General features: G+C 56.4%; 1 protein-coding gene across 2 annotated transcripts in view; it reads left to right on the forward strand.

The window, feature by feature from the left end:
* Positions 1-14,809, forward strand: part of ZFAT (zinc finger and AT-hook domain containing) — a 114,033-nt gene that overhangs the window by 46,558 nt on the left and 52,666 nt on the right. For both annotated transcript variants that reach the window (XM_037166717.2, XM_053661188.1), the window contains exons 8-10: positions 8,319-8,406; positions 9,686-9,835; positions 11,519-11,692. In XM_037166717.2, coding sequence (XP_037022612.2) covers positions 8,319-8,406; positions 9,686-9,835; positions 11,519-11,692 — 412 coding nt within the window. The remainder of the gene's footprint in view (positions 1-8,318; positions 8,407-9,685; positions 9,836-11,518; positions 11,693-14,809) is intronic.

Genomic DNA, 14,809 nt, shown 5'->3' on the forward strand with positions numbered 1-14,809 from the left:
TCTCGGCTGGTGTTGGTGTGGATGGCTGCTGGCCGTGGTGTGTCACCCGGTCCTACCTAGTACGTGTTCTGCTCCCTTCTAGGTTACTGTCAGGTCGCTCTGGTCTCCAGCCTTCTCTCAGGGCAGGGGCAGCTGAGGTGGCAGAAGGCATTACCGTGACTCCTGTGGGAGCTCACGTGACGTTGGGAGGCGGTGACCCGACACGAGAGCAGCCCTGCAGGGGAGCCGGGCTGCCAGACCGCCCTCCAGTGCTCCAGCCTCGAGATGAGTCTTAGAGCCGAGCCTCAGTTTACCCACCCTCAGAACAGTGCCGGCATGGAGTGAGCATTGCAGACCAGTGACGACGACCACTGTTACCACTTAGTCCACTTACTGTTTTGGAACTAGTGGCTCTGGATTTAGAGAGTTTGAAATGCAGCCTGCGGACCGACGGGGGCGAGGGGGCTGGAAAAGAGGCCGATGGTCTGGGCTGCCTGTGTCTCCCACCCCCATTTCCCTTGGCCTGGGACAGAGGGACTAGGGGTCCAGCCCAGCCGTGCTCTCGCCCGTGGACGGGGTGCTCAGCCTGCCGGCCACATCCCTGGGGCCCCTGGTCGACAGGGGTGCGTTGGGGACACGCTCTTCGATCTTCAGCCCCAATCTCATACACTTTTATTTTCCTCGGTAAACCGGCATTTGAAGAACCTTCTCTTTCAACTTACTGTGGTTACGAACCTTGCTTCCGGGAGGCCCTCGCTTCAGTCTCGGCACTCACGAAGGAGCCGCGTGGGGTGCGGTGTGCTGGGGGAAGGGCCCTCCTGTGGCCTTGCTTAGTTCTCATGCCACCTCCGGGAGGTGGGGATGACTTCTGCCACTGTGCAGGCTAGGACCTCCCGTCGCAGAGTCCCTTGGTGAGCTAGCCTCGGTCACACTGCTGGGAAGGGGCAGAGGCAGAGCTCAAGCCCCTATGTTTCTCCGTGAGCCACGCTCCTGTGACCGTGCCCCACCGTGGTCACGAATTCCCAGCATGCCGTTCTCGGCAGCTCTCTGGGCTACTGGCACACCGTTTGAAGGAACGTCGTGGCAGCGGACTTCGTCCCTGGAGAGCGGGGACTGAGTGGCCCTTCTGTGCTGTGCTTCGTGCCGCAGTGATGAGCCGTCTGGGGGTGACCTCCAGGGTGAAGCCGGAGGGAGGGAACAAGGGATAGTACCTCCCTTGACCCTACAGGACAGGAGGGCATGCTGGCTCTCATCGGCACCCCTGCTGTCTCAGAGGTGGTTCAAGTTTAACGTTGGCCTTGCCCCTCGCTGACATGGGCGGTTCTTCCATTTGAGACACTCCTACAGGTGAATGGGCGCTGCTGCCCCTGAAGTTTGGTGCGCCAGGCCTTGGGGTGTCCCTGTGGGTAAGAGCTGGCCCTGCCTTCAAGGTGCCCTGGGTTGTGTGGGTGGCGAATAGGTGGACAGGATGGCTGCGAGGCTGACGCAGACTGACCTGGAGCGGGCCAGGTAAAGGAGGTAAAGGAGGTAAAGGAGGGCTGCCTGGAGGAGGCGTTCTGAGTTTGATGAGTAGGACTTGGCCTGAAAAACGGCAGGGCTAGCCCCCGGCACAGCAGGCAGCACTCACCACGGGGAAGCCTCCACTCACGTGAGGGCACAGAAGGGCTGAGCACGTTTCCCGAAGCAGGTGGCCCACCTTGCTGGGGTAGTAAGGTAGCATCTTCCATGGAAACGGGCTCCAGTATTAGGAGTTTAGACATTTGTCCCTCGAGCCTGTACATTGTCTTTGTGGTGAAGCCAGAGGCACCAGGATATGCTGACCTGCTGGGAAGCCGGCTTGTTGGAAAGGGCTTGTCACTGCTCACCTTACCTCCTGGGCCCCGGGCGGCCGCTCGTCTGCTTCCATCTCCGTGGATTTGCCTGTTCTGCACACTTCACACGGAACAGTGGGGCGAATGTCGTGCCCTCGTTCCTTGGGCGGTGGTGGGGCTCCCCGCAGGTGGCACAGATGAGCTTTGTGCTGAAAAGGCGCTGTGCAGATGCCCTTGTCCAGCTGAGGACTCGGCTCAGGGGCGGGTCTGGCTGGGTCAGGGGTGCGTGCTGTCCTGACCGGGGCAAGCCCTTGGGTCGGCTGGGGGCTTGGACCCCTTACCTGTGACCTGGGGAGGGAGGCTGGGGTGTTGGAAGTCTGGCTGGGCCCTCCCATTTGTTCAGGACTTCCCTGTTTCAGCACAGATTCCCATGCAGTGCGAAAGTAAGGAAATTTCAAGTCAACCCCCACTCCCACCCCTACTCCAGATGGCATGTCCAGGTCCGTTCTCATTGCAAGAGGGCCCCAGGATAATTTGGCGAGGTTCCGTGTGACTCTCAAAAACTGTCTCAGCGAAGGGCCCACCTAACGATTGGAAGATGTGCACACACTTAGTGTATCTTCCCAGCACGCCCCCCGCCCCCATCAGTAACTAGAAAGGGTGAGTGACTGGAGTAAGCATCAGAATAAAGGGCATGTGGGGGCCCAGTTGAGGGCATGAGTCCCCAATGTTCCTGGAGCAAACCCACTTTTTACAGCACGGGCAACCTTTGCTAAGGGGGTTCCTGAGGGAACGTGTGTGTGTTCAGTGGGAGGGGCTCTGCAGCCGAGGGCCAGTCCTTCGGCCTCAAAGCCTCAGCTCTCTCAGTGCAGCGGGGACAAGGCTCTCCGCCCTGTCCTCGGGGTCGGGAGCGTTAGACCAGAAAACGTGGGCAGTGCCCCCAGGCCAGTGCACTTCCGTCCTGGGGCCATGATCGCTACAGGATCGGTGACTTGGTGTGGGGGCCACAGCTGCTTTATCTGAGAGAGGAAGTGCAGTAGAGTAAGATAGAAATCACCAGTGTCGTTCGCCCTTGCCAAAGGTAAGTGTTCTTTTTCTGAGACCTGTGTTTCCGCGTTTCATTACGTGCATGTGTTGGTATGTGTACGTGGATGTGCGGGGTGGCCATGTGAGTGGGGGATCACCTGTGAGCCCCATTAAATACGTGTGTCAGCCCCTGACCCAGGCGAAGTGATTCACGACATCCCGACTCAGAGCCCCAAGGGGGTGATGGTTACGAGTGACCTCCCTGGGCTCACGCCCCTGCCGTCACATGGGGGGTCCCGGAGTCTGTTAATTGAGTGAGTCTCTCCTGACACAGACTTTTGAACTATCAGGAGGTGCAGCGTGTGGTGGATGTGCAGAGTGTGTCAGTGCGTCCCCCTCGTCGCCGGCTCGTGCTCCTGCTGCACACGGCTCACAGGTAACCGGCACGGGGCGCAGTCGCGGTTACGCGCCCGGGCTGGGAGTGGGCACGTGTGTGGTGCTGCGTCCGACTCGCCCGCCTGTCAGCTGTGTGGCCTCACCACCTCACCTCTCCGTCCCCGGGCTGCACAGCGGGGGTAAAGGCCCCACCTCCAGGGGCGCGGTGAGAAGTTAGTGAGATGGCCTTCCTATGGGACACGGCACAGGCCCTTGTTCTTAGGAGCAGGGACAGCAGGAGAGGGAGGGGTGGTGGTGGTGGTGGCGGTGGTGGTGGCGGTGGTGTGTCCGTCTGGGAGGGGGTGGTTTTTCACAGGTTCAAAGTCGATGCCGGCCCTTGGCTCTGAGAAGTGTGTAGTCTATTTTTGGCTAAAGAAGCTACACATAGTTTAAAAAACCCTACCTGTATTTGCTAGAAGTAAGCTAAAATCACATGTTCCCAGCAACGCACGGAGCAAGTAGAGGGAGCTACCCCCAGTACCCTTTTGGGAGCAAGTGGGTCAGTCTTGTTTTTTTTAAGTGAAGGAAAATGTTACTGAACCTAAATGGTTGGATATAAGTTTTTCCTTTCCAGGACCTACAAGAGCACAGTCTTCTCTTACTCAGTGGTAGGCCAGCCTGTTTCTGTGTCGCCCTGCTGGGCGTCTGTCCATGGCCCAGAGACCTTGGGCCGCCAGAGCATCCTGTGCACGAAACAGCTTCCTGTCGGCAGCCCAGTGTCCAGCACGGAAGGGGCGCAGCCTGGCAAAGCCTCTGCTCGCAGTGAAAGGAAAATTCTTGAGCCAGAATCCCCCACGGAGCCCTTTGCTGTCTGTTTTCCAACTGTCCAAATCAGCCACAGTCTCAGCGTCGCCTCTCCTGTCCTCCCCACACTTGGGCGAGCCCGAGATGACAGGTGGCCTCTGTGTGTCGGCCCCTCTCTTTCTGCCCCAGCCTGGGAGCCCCTCAGGGGCAGGCTCAGTCTCAAACAGCCCTCTGTCCTCAGCGCGAAGCCTGGTACTTGATGGGCCCTGGGTGGTCTGGGGGCTGAAGGATGAGTCCAGGGAGGACAGCAGGTACCCCGACTGTGACCTTGATTCCCGGGAAATCGCTCAGAGTGGAGTCTCCCTATATTTTTAACTTGGTACCAGCTTAAAATGATACCAACTTATCATTTTAAGTTGGTATCGGATCCTTTATAGGTGAACTTTTTTATGCAACAGTTAATGGCAGAGGTGGAGACCGAGGCCAGGTTGCCCAGAGCAGAGCACAAGCTCTGAGCGTGGGCCCCGGGCTGCACCTGCCCAGAGGCCTCGGCCTCCTGCTGACACCTCCCTTCTTGCAGAGTCTTGTGTTTCTTTGAAGGTCACTTCCTTCGGAACAAACAAACTCCCGGGCTGGGCGCTCTTACCGTCACGATGGCGTGGCTCTCTCATTCTCTGCTGCTTCCAGGAACGCTTTTAAGCCCCGCTCTTTTTAAGTCTGCTTTGTCAGCTTGGGTTTTCATCTCCGGTACGGAGCTGAGGTTTTGAAAAAGGAATAAGTGACTCCTAAGAGCGCACCCTCCTTCCAGCATCCTGTGTCCTTCCGACAGTCTTCAAAGGCATCAAGAAACGAGTGGCCCTGATAAGCTCTAAGATAAATTGCTTGCAGACTATCAGAGATTAAAAGAAAAAAATCAAATAGCAAGGACTCAGGGGCGATCACTGTAAACGCCTTCAAAGCCCCCCTGAAAGCCTCCATCAACTCCAGTGGCGAGGGCACCAGAGGCAGCGGGGATGGGCCTCCTCCAGGACCTCTACTGGACCGGTGTCTTTCAGAATGTCATTGTGAACCCAAGTTCCTGTGCACAGATCTGGGAGGGCTGAGGTCCTGTAGGAGGGTCAAGGGCAGAGGAGGACAGTGACAGGGGTGCACAAAGACGCCTTGAGCCCATAATGTAGTCTGGGCGGAAGGAGCTCAAGACGGCTTCCCAGAGCCACCTGGACCCCTCGGACATCGGAGCTTGGCAGGCAGTGCTCAGAACCCAGAGGTTTGCTGGGGAGAGCGTTCACTACCACTGCTTGGTTGTCCAGAGGGACTTCTGTGTCTGCGTGTGAAGAACCCATTTCTGAGAACACTCTGGGGAACACGAGCCTCAGGAGACAGTCTGCAACAGCAGCTAATCCACAGCAATGGAGGCGTGCTCACTCGGACCCACCTGCGGAGGGCCCCAGGGCACACAGACATGAGAGGTCTGTCATCTCGGGCTGAGCCTAACCTCCATGTTCCAGTGTCTCAGACTAGAACAGTTCGGGGCTCGAGCAGGTTGTTCGCAGAAGGAATGTCTCGGCTGTCGAACAGACTTCCCTTTCATGCTGATACTGCATTTCTAATGGGAAGAAATGATCCGCTTTTCAAACAGATGGATTCTTGACCCACCTTCCAGAGGGAAGTTTGAGGACCGAGGCTGCCCTGTGACTCTAATACCACAGCAGCGCTCTTTCAGCTGTACCGAGCTCTCATGCGGTTCCGCACACTTTGTTTCTCTTAATAAACGTCAGCTTCAGAGCAGTTTTGGGGCACTGCAAAATTAAGAAGTACAGAGAGGTCCCATGTACCCCCTTCCCACACACGCCCTGCACACCTGGGATGAATCCCCCTTGGTCGTGGTGCATAGGTCTTCGTACATTGTTGGGTTTGATGTGCTGATGTTTTGTTGAGGATTTTTCCATCTGTGGTCATGAGAGATACTGGCTTGTACCTTCCTTTTCTTGTAATGTCTTTGTCTGTTCTAGGTATTAGGGTATTGCTGGCCTCCTGGAATGAGTTAGGAAGCATTCCCTCTGCTTATATTTTCTAGTAGAGGTATAGAGAACTAGTATAATTTCTTACTTAATTGTTTGGTAGAATTCCCTGGTGAATCCATCTGGACCTGGTGCTTTCTGTTTCAGAAGATTATTAATTTAATTTCTTTAATAGATATGAGCCTGTTCACATTGTCTATTTCTTTCTGTGTGAGTTTTGGCAGTTAGTATCATTTAAGGAATTGCTTATTGCTATGTCCTTATTGTTAAAGCAATTGTCTATCGCTTTAAGGAATTGCCGTATTTCATGTCGGTTGTCAAATCTGTGGACAGAATTTTTCATGGTGTTCCCTTACTGTCCTTTCAGTGGCTGCGTGGCCTCTGGTGTGTCCCCTTGTTTGTTTCTGATATTACTAATTTGTGGCATCTCTCTTTTTTCTTAGCCTAGCTAAAGGCTCAATTATTTTATTGATCTTTGCAAAAAAAAACACCCAGCATTTGGTTTCATTGATTTTTCATTATTAAATTTCCATTTCATTGATTTCTGCTGTAATTTTTAATTCTTCTGCTTAGTTTGATTTTTATGTACTCTCCCCCCCCCCCACTCTCTTAAGGTGGAAGCTTAGATGATTGATTTGAGATTTCGCTGTGCTGTGGATTTCCCTTAAGCATAGCTTTCACTGCTTTCTACAGATTTTCATTAATTTTTATTTTTACTTAGTTGAAATGATTTAAATTTTTTCTTCAGATTGTTTCTTTGACTCGTGTTATTTAAAGGTGTGCTTTTATCTGCCTGTGTCTGGGGACATCCCACCCGTCTTTCTTTACTGACTCCTCGTTTTCCCCCGGGGGTCAGGGCAGGCACGCCATGCGGGTCACGGCAGGCACGCCCTGGGCTGCCCTCTTGCCTGTTGGCTGCTTTGCCTGTTCCCCTGAGGGCAGGCTGCGTGAAGAGGACCAGAAAGTTCTGGCTTCCATAAAGTGGTGCCTCCCCCCACACCCCCCTCCCCCTCTGCTAGAAATGGAGACGGCTTTTCCCCAACAGTCACCGTGGGAATAGGCTGGGCTTTGTGTGGGGAAAACTCGCCCGAGTTGGGGGTCCTCAGGTCGCTGGGTCCCTGGAGGTGTCCCACAGTTGCCCTGTTTCTTGGGGAGGGTTCTCGTGTGGGTTTTGCCCCAGTACGCCTGGTTCTCTGCTTTTGCCTGTTTGGGGGCGGTGACTTGCCCCGTGACCTCCTGCGGGCCTAGGAAGAGTTGCGGCTTTCCCAGCGTGTTCAGATTTTCATTGGTTGTCCCTTGCCACCTGCTGGACCTGACACTGGAAGTCCACCTGTGTGGTTTCAGTCTCCGTGACCCTCCCAGCAGTCCCATGAGGGAGGCAGTTTCACTGACATTTTGAAGACACCTAGGCGCTGACACGTGTCACATCGCTGGCCCAAGCTGCCCCGGATGATGTGTGGTGAAAACAGGGTTTGAACTCGGGATCCCGAGCCCTGAGACGCACAGGGCGAGTGCTCCGGGGTGCAGAGCCCCGGTCTGGACGTCCAGCGCTGCTGTCCGTGGTGGTGTGGCCTCGGGCAGGCTCTCGAACGCCTGTGAGGGAGGGGTAGGGGCAGCACTGCCCGGCGCTGTGCACACGGTCAGTTGCTAAGGCACACTCGTCCTCGTCGTTGTTACTGCTGAGGGGTGTGAGTGGATTGCACTTGGTGGGGCCTGTGCAGATGGGGGTCGCTCACTAACCCACCGAGAGCACCTGGAGCCCTGCCGAGCTTCCGAAGGGACGGCCTCGGTGGCAGGAGGAGCCTAGTGGGGCCCCCGTACTCTGTGCACTTAGGCTCCAGCTCTGGTTCTTCCTCGTAGCCCTTGGCCTCAGCGTCTTAATCTGTCACCTGAGCATGACAGTGCTTGTCCACGGAGAGTCACATTAAAGGACGTGTGACCGCACGCCTGCCCCGCCCTGAGCGCCGGGGACGTGGTGCATGGGGTTGCGGAGCAGCGCTGATCTGTGTGTGGGCTCGAGGCACAGCCCAGCTGTCCCTGGCTGGTCACCTCTTCAGGACTGCCATCTCTCCCTCAGCCCGTCCCTCCCACTGACATGGAGGTGATGTTGGTCCCCTGCCACTGTTGAGCTTGCCGGGCTGTGCGGGGCCAGGTGCCAGCTGCATGTCCTGTCCTCGGAAAGGTGCACTACGCATCCAGCTGCTGTGGTGTCGGCGGTGGTGACGGCGGTGGTGGTGGTGGTGTCTCCACAGAGCCCGGGGGGCAACAGACAGCTAATTGATTGTGCTCTCTTTCTGTTAAGGAGAAAAGGAGTTATTCTTGTCCTGTGTGTGAAAAGTCTTTTTCAGAAGATCGACTGATAAAGTCACATATCAAGACGAACCACCCTGGTAAGGTTCTGCCCCTCAGAGTGGGAGGTCAGTGTTAAGATGCTCATGCTTATTTTAAGGCAGCGTTGCCTACCAGCTGCTCTCAATGGACATCGGTGTAGGGGGTGATGAAATCAGGAATAGACACGAGGGAAACAGCCATCCTCACTTAGAGCTGGGAGTTTATACAGTCACATGCCTTATTTACCCCCGCCCCCACGTGAACTTGGAGTGCCTCTGCACAGCCACTTCCAGTGCAGGTCTGACCTGGAGCCCACCCCCAGGCGCCTGTGCGGCCCCTTCCGTCCACAAGTTCATGCTGCCCACCAGGGTGGTTTAGGATGGGTGCAGTCTTCCTCCCCAGCCCAGGAGCCTCCGTGAGGTGGAGTGGCTGCCACCTTCGGTCGTTCCACACCACTGAGCTGAGAGGGGGTGAGGCTCCGGCTGCCTGGGCATTCCTGTCTCGTCACTGCCGTTCTCGCTGCCTGGGACGCGTCTCCCCCACTCTGCCCGGTTGATTCCTGTTGACTTTTTATGTTCTCTCTCAGAGTCCTGCTCTTGGGTAGGCTTTGGTGGCCCAGTCTGGGGGTTCCCTCCTACTCCCCGCCATAGCCCCAGGGACGTCCTGGGGGCAGGGCTCCTGAGTGCCCACAGCTGAGCCCCGCAGCCGTGTCCATGTTGCCACACTTGTCCCTGTGTCAGCCCCCAACTGTTTTTTCCTGGAATATTTGGAAGCGTATCCCAGACATCATGTTGTTTCCCCATAAACAAAACTTCAGGATGCATCTTTAGTTCCGATTTTGTCAACACAACCCGTGCCTTCATTAACGCCAAGAATTCCCAGTAACTCTTCTTACCACCTCCTGTCAGTCCATTCAAAATGTCCCCAGTTGACACAGGGTTTATTGTCACTGTTGGCCTGTTTGAATCAAGATCCAAGTGCTTTGATTTTGGTTGTTGTATCCCTTCAGTTTCCTGTACCCTTACAGGACACCCCCACCTCCGCTCGTTCCCCCATGACATAGATTTGTGGGAGAAACGAGGCCATTCTCCAGTGATGGTCATGCGTTCTGCATCCAGCCATCTGTCACCCTGTGCTCCTGCACCCCCACCCCTAGTTCACGTGAACACATGTTTACATTTGAGGCTCGATTAGGTTCTGGGTTGACGCTGGGGCAGGACTCCACTCTCGTGAAACTGTGAGGCACGTGCTGGCTTGCCTCCTCAGCTGCTGGGACGGACTGGGGGTTCAGGGGCTCCTGAGAGGCCCCTGCACACGACCTGCCTGCGTCTCTTCCAGAGGTCTCCATGAGCACCATCTCCGAGGTGCTCGGGAGGAGGGTTCAGCTGAAAGGGCTGATTGGAAAGAGAGCCATGAAGTGTCCGTACTGTGATTTCTATTTCATGAAGAACGGCTCCGACCTCCAGCGGCACATTTGGGCTCATGAAGGTGAGTGCCCGCCTTTCCAGGTGGGGGGCCCTTTGCGTTCTGTGCCTGCACACCCACCGGTGAGTGAGTTAGGGGAAGCCATGTCTTTGGGCCTGCTGCAGCCACAGTTTACTTAGCACGCTGGGAAGCAGGTCCACCAGTCTGCTGTGAGCCGTGATTTAAGTGTTACTGATTCAGTTGCAGTTGCAGTGATGAGCGACCTGTAGTTCGTCATAGCTGTCGTTGCTATGTCAATAAATCTCCATGACTCCTGCACCAGGAAGCAAGGACCTGCAGTCTCAGTTACAGCAGTACCTCCAGTGCCCACAAGGGTGCGCTATGCCTGGCAGGTGCTCAGCAAGTGTCGGTGTTCTGAGTGGATAAAGGCCAGGAGGACCTCAGAACTCAGAGGGGGAGGAGATGTGTACAGATGAGGTAGTAGAAGGAGGAAATGCAGTTTGTGCTCTTGGGGTGCTCGCCCATGAAGGGAAGTGTGGGGAGCACTGTGGGACTTGGGGGAGTTGCAGGTCAGGGCACTGTTGGAGGCAGTGGCCGCCAACTTTGTTTTCTGCCCCTGGGTCAGAACACAGCTCCTTGGTGCTGAGGCTCCGAGCCGTGGGGTGTGGGGGAGCCCACCTGAAGGTCTGCGGTGGGGGGGGCCCTTCCTGCAAGTTAGGGATCTGGGGCACTGCAGGGGGAGCGGGGAGGCTCCAGGAGGGGGTGGAGCACTCAGTCCTTTCCACACACGGGATGACAGTGGCCTGTTTTTAGGCCACAGGGAGGCCCTGCAGAAGGGAGACACTGACTGACGGGTGAGGGCAAGGTCGGTGGTGAGGGAGGAGCTGGGGTCCGTGTGCGGCTGGGTCGTGCCTTCCCGCTGAGCACAGGTGAGCACCTCAGCTCCGCACTCCTGGGCACCCACCACTGTGATGCCCAGCCCGGTTTCCTCCACCGCGAGGTCATGGGTGCATAGGTCAGGGGTGAGCAGGCTGGGCTCCCTGCAGTTTGTTACACCCCTGTGCTCAAGTGTGGGCACAGCCTTCCCCACCATGTCACACCAGGTTCTAGTGACCCTTTTGCTGGTCCGTATTTCTGGAGCAACAGGGCAGGCAGGGCTGGGCCCCCCAGGCTCATATCAGGCCTCAGTCTTTACTGCAAAGCAGGTGCTGTGGGTGTTTGAGAAATGTCAGGGGCCTCAGGGGCCAGGGCGCCCACAGTCGCCGTCATCACCCAGGCTGCACTAGCGGGGGGAGCTCTGCTGGTCTCAGGAAGTGACAAGTGCTTTCATGTCTGGCCCTGGACAGCTGACCCCACTGATGTTTGCAGAGGCTGGTGGCTGCTTTAATTCTGTTCAGTTTAACTCACTTCAGCTGGAGTGAACGAACATCCGCTGGATAAACCGCTTGGGACCTGTGCCCTGGCGGGGTTCCCAGGCAGCAGGGAGACACAGGTGGGGGCGGCTCACCGTGGTGCACTGTGAACAGGCCGCTGGTTGGGAGTTGCCGGCTTTGGGCACACCCATAGGGAAGCAAGGACCGTCTTCGAGAAGGTCTGTGAAGGCTGCAGAGGGGAGGCCTTGGCAGACCCCGGAGGAGGGGCCTCCCTGTCTGGACACTAGAAGGGGAATGTGTGGGGGCGCTTAGGGGCCAGACAGCACAGACACTGATACATAAACATGCGCGTGTATCTTCTCTCCTGTGGCAGGTGTGAAGCCCTTCAAATGCTCCCTGTGTGAGTATGCGACTCGCAGCAAGAGCAACCTCAAGGCCCACATGAACCGTCACAGCACTGAGAAAACCCACCTCTGCGACATGTGTGGCAAGAAGTTCAAATCCAAAGGGACATTGAAGAGTCACAAGCTCCTTCACACGGCTGATGGTGAGTGAGTGAAAGTGAGGCTGAGGCCGGCCCCCCGGGTGCAGCAGAAGCTGCGGGCGCCCCGGAGGCAGGTGGGGGCGTGCGGCTTGTGTCTGCACTCCGAGAGGAGCAGCCGCGGAGACCTCGCCCGCCTGCCCACGGCCCTGCGCCCGGTCAGTGCTGGGGCCGCGTCAAGGGTCTCCAGGGCTTGGTACTCACCCTGTGTGTGTGTGCGCACTCACCTGTGCCGTGGGGGTGGGGAGTGGCTCAGGGCGTGAGGCATCCGCAGGAGACCTTGACCTTTGGTTCCGCAAGTTGCAGTTCCCTTCAGGCCTCCATCCCCACCTGAGTCTGAGAACCCCGAGTGCCTGTGGTCAGCCCTGGCCTGACGTGCCCAGTGGACACTCCTGTCATCCAAGCTGCGTGCTAGGGTTTTCACAGTCCAAAGAGGGACTGAGTCCAAAACATACACAGTGTCGGGACACGTCTGACCTTAAAGTGTTAAATGGATTTCTAACTCCATTGATTTGTTAAGAAGCATTGATTGCATTCTCACTAAGTGCCAATTGTGAAGATAGGTTCTGGTGGGACAGGGTCAATGAGGAACAGTTCCTGCCTTCAAGGGGCCCCGTGGGAAAAAGGGAAGCATGTGGCCTTCGGGAAGGTAGGTGCCGTGCTGGAGGGGCACGTGGGCGCTCCAGGGAGGCAGGTGTGAGCCGTGGTGGGCGGAGGTCACAGCAGTGGGAACGGCATCCTGAGAGGGGCTGAGTAGAGGGAGTCTTGCCTGCCAGCCACAGCCCAGTACGACGACCTTGGTCCGATGGCTGTTTCTCTGAGCCTCTGTTTCCTCATCAGTGGAACAAGGAGAACCGTACCCCTGCTCCCCAGCTGCTCCCGTTCTGGGCTCTTCTTGGCTCTGGTCTCTGTAGCCTGGGAGGCCACAGGGCTCTCGATCTGTGCACCCTTCTTCCTGTGCTCACACCCCAGGCGATCTCTGCCGTCTTGAACCACTTACGTGGGAGACTTCCGGACTCCCGTTTAGCTCTGTCTGCCCCTGCACGCTCCAGCCTCTACACCTGCTGCCTCGGCCTCTGCACCTGCGGGTCCAGAAGGCACCTCAGACTTAGCACGTGCAGCGCCGAAATCCTCGTCCCCAAAACCTGTGTCACCTGTGGTCCAGGGCCACCAAGCTCTGAAAGAGAGAGTAAATATTTTACGTTTTGAGTGATCTGAGGTTTGTGCTACATGTTTTTGTTTTCTGTCTGTTTTGTGTAGCAAACCTTGTGAGAGCATTTCTTACCCCCAGCCGTACAAAAGCGGGCAACAGGCTGGACGGGGTCCCTGCCGTAGTTGCCAGCGCCGCTGTCCCCGTGTCAGTCACCGCTCCTTTGCCGTTGCCCCAGTCACAAACCTGGGGTCATTCTGGACTGTCTGCGAGCGAACCTGGGTGTCCTCCCTTCGGCGTGACCCCGGATCCCGCTTCTCCGCACCCTTGCAGCACAGTTTTTGTACAAGCCGCTAGCCTCCTAGCAGTCCCCCCGTGTCTGCCCTCGTCCCCTGTAGTCTGTTCTGCCACAGCGTCCAGTTCCCCCGCTGAAATAAATGTCAGGGGAACAGCCCGAGTCCTTGCTGAGACCTGGCTGACCCCTCACCCCATCTGCACGTCTGACTCACCCCCTCCACGCCCCGACCCACCTCCCCAGACGGGCCCGTCTCTTTCCTGCTCCTCAGACCCGCCAGATCCAGGCCCACGTCAGGGCGCCAGCCTCTGCCTGGCACGTTCTTCCCCTCCCGATCCTCAGTGGGTGCTTGGTTCGTGGCCTTCGGGTCCGTACTGGACGGCCCCTTCCCCACGATGGCCTTCCCTCACCGCCGTGTGCCGTAGGGTCTCACGCCCACCCAGGCAGCCCTGCCACCTGCATCTCTGTTTCTCCCTCAGCTCTTCTCTCCTTGGGAACTGCGCGGAGTCCTGCCTTGTCACTTCTGCCTGCACCCCGGGCTCTCCACGCATCGCTTCCTGCTCTCCAAGTTTCTCGCCCTTTCTCCGTAGACCATTCCCTGCTGTGCAGTGTTCTCGTTCGTCCTTATTTGCCGTTTTCTGTGTCTCCCACTGGACCGTAAGCTCTGCAAGCAGGGGGTTTTGACTTTAACTATATTTGTTTTATATCTTCAGCACCTAAAACTGCCTGATTTGTAGAAGGTTTTTGGTGGTGGAAGTTTCGTTGGTTGGAAGCGGGGAGACAGCGCTGGTACCCTAAAACGGTCGGTGTAGCGTGGCACTGAAAAACAGCCGATTGTTTTCCCCATCTCATCCCTTGGGGGTATTACATCAAATGCTTGTGAGTTAGGTACTTTAAAATGTGGTAGAGGCATTCACTATAAATGGATCTTCTTGGGCACCTTTTAATGAAGTAGAAAGGAATTGAGTAAGTACCCTGTCCTTTACCTGCTTGTGAATTTAATTTTTCACATTTATTGTCATCTTGAAAGCAATCTCTCCCTGCTTATTCATTCCCATTTCCCAAAGGAGCTCATTACTGTGCCTTCTAAGGGGTAGGTCATTCCGGGCGCAGACTTCAGTTAAATAGGCTCGCCAGTCGGCGTGGACGAAGACAGACAGCAAGCTGTACAGGGCCCAGTGAAGCCCTTCGTGTGCACACCGACAGTGGGCAAGAATATGCTGCCGGCACCGAGCTGAGACACATGCCCCCTCTGGACTTCAGAGAGGGCCTGGCCCCAATGCGTGGTCTGGGGACTGACCCCGACTGTGCTCACCTGTAGCAGGTGGGGAAGGTTAAATGGCCCAGTGCTTTTATGTTATATAATCAAGCAGGAATTCCCTAATCACGAAATGAAAAGCTCTTTGAAGTTTGGTGCTAATTCCTCTGGATTCCCCCTCCCTGCGATCCAACCCGGCACGCGCACTTGAATGAAGAAGCGTCCTGGTAAAATTGGCAGAGAGGAGTTATCCAAGTTCCGGGCAGTCTCCTGCCAGGGCTAATAGACCAGTGGGCAGAGAGTTCTGTGTGGAAATGGGGCCAGAGTGCAGAAAGCACCTGTTCTCCTCGCTTCTTCAGTTTGCAGTAAGAGGTCTCGTGACTGTACCTTCTAGGAGAGTAAGTGGAGTTTTCCCTTCCT

This window comes from Artibeus jamaicensis, unplaced genomic scaffold, assembly GCF_021234435.1.
Source record: "Artibeus jamaicensis isolate MK-2021 breed Jamaican fruit bat unplaced genomic scaffold, CSHL_Jam_final scaffold_916, whole genome shotgun sequence".
In the NCBI taxonomy this organism is placed as follows: Eukaryota; Metazoa; Chordata; class Mammalia; order Chiroptera; family Phyllostomidae; genus Artibeus; species Artibeus jamaicensis.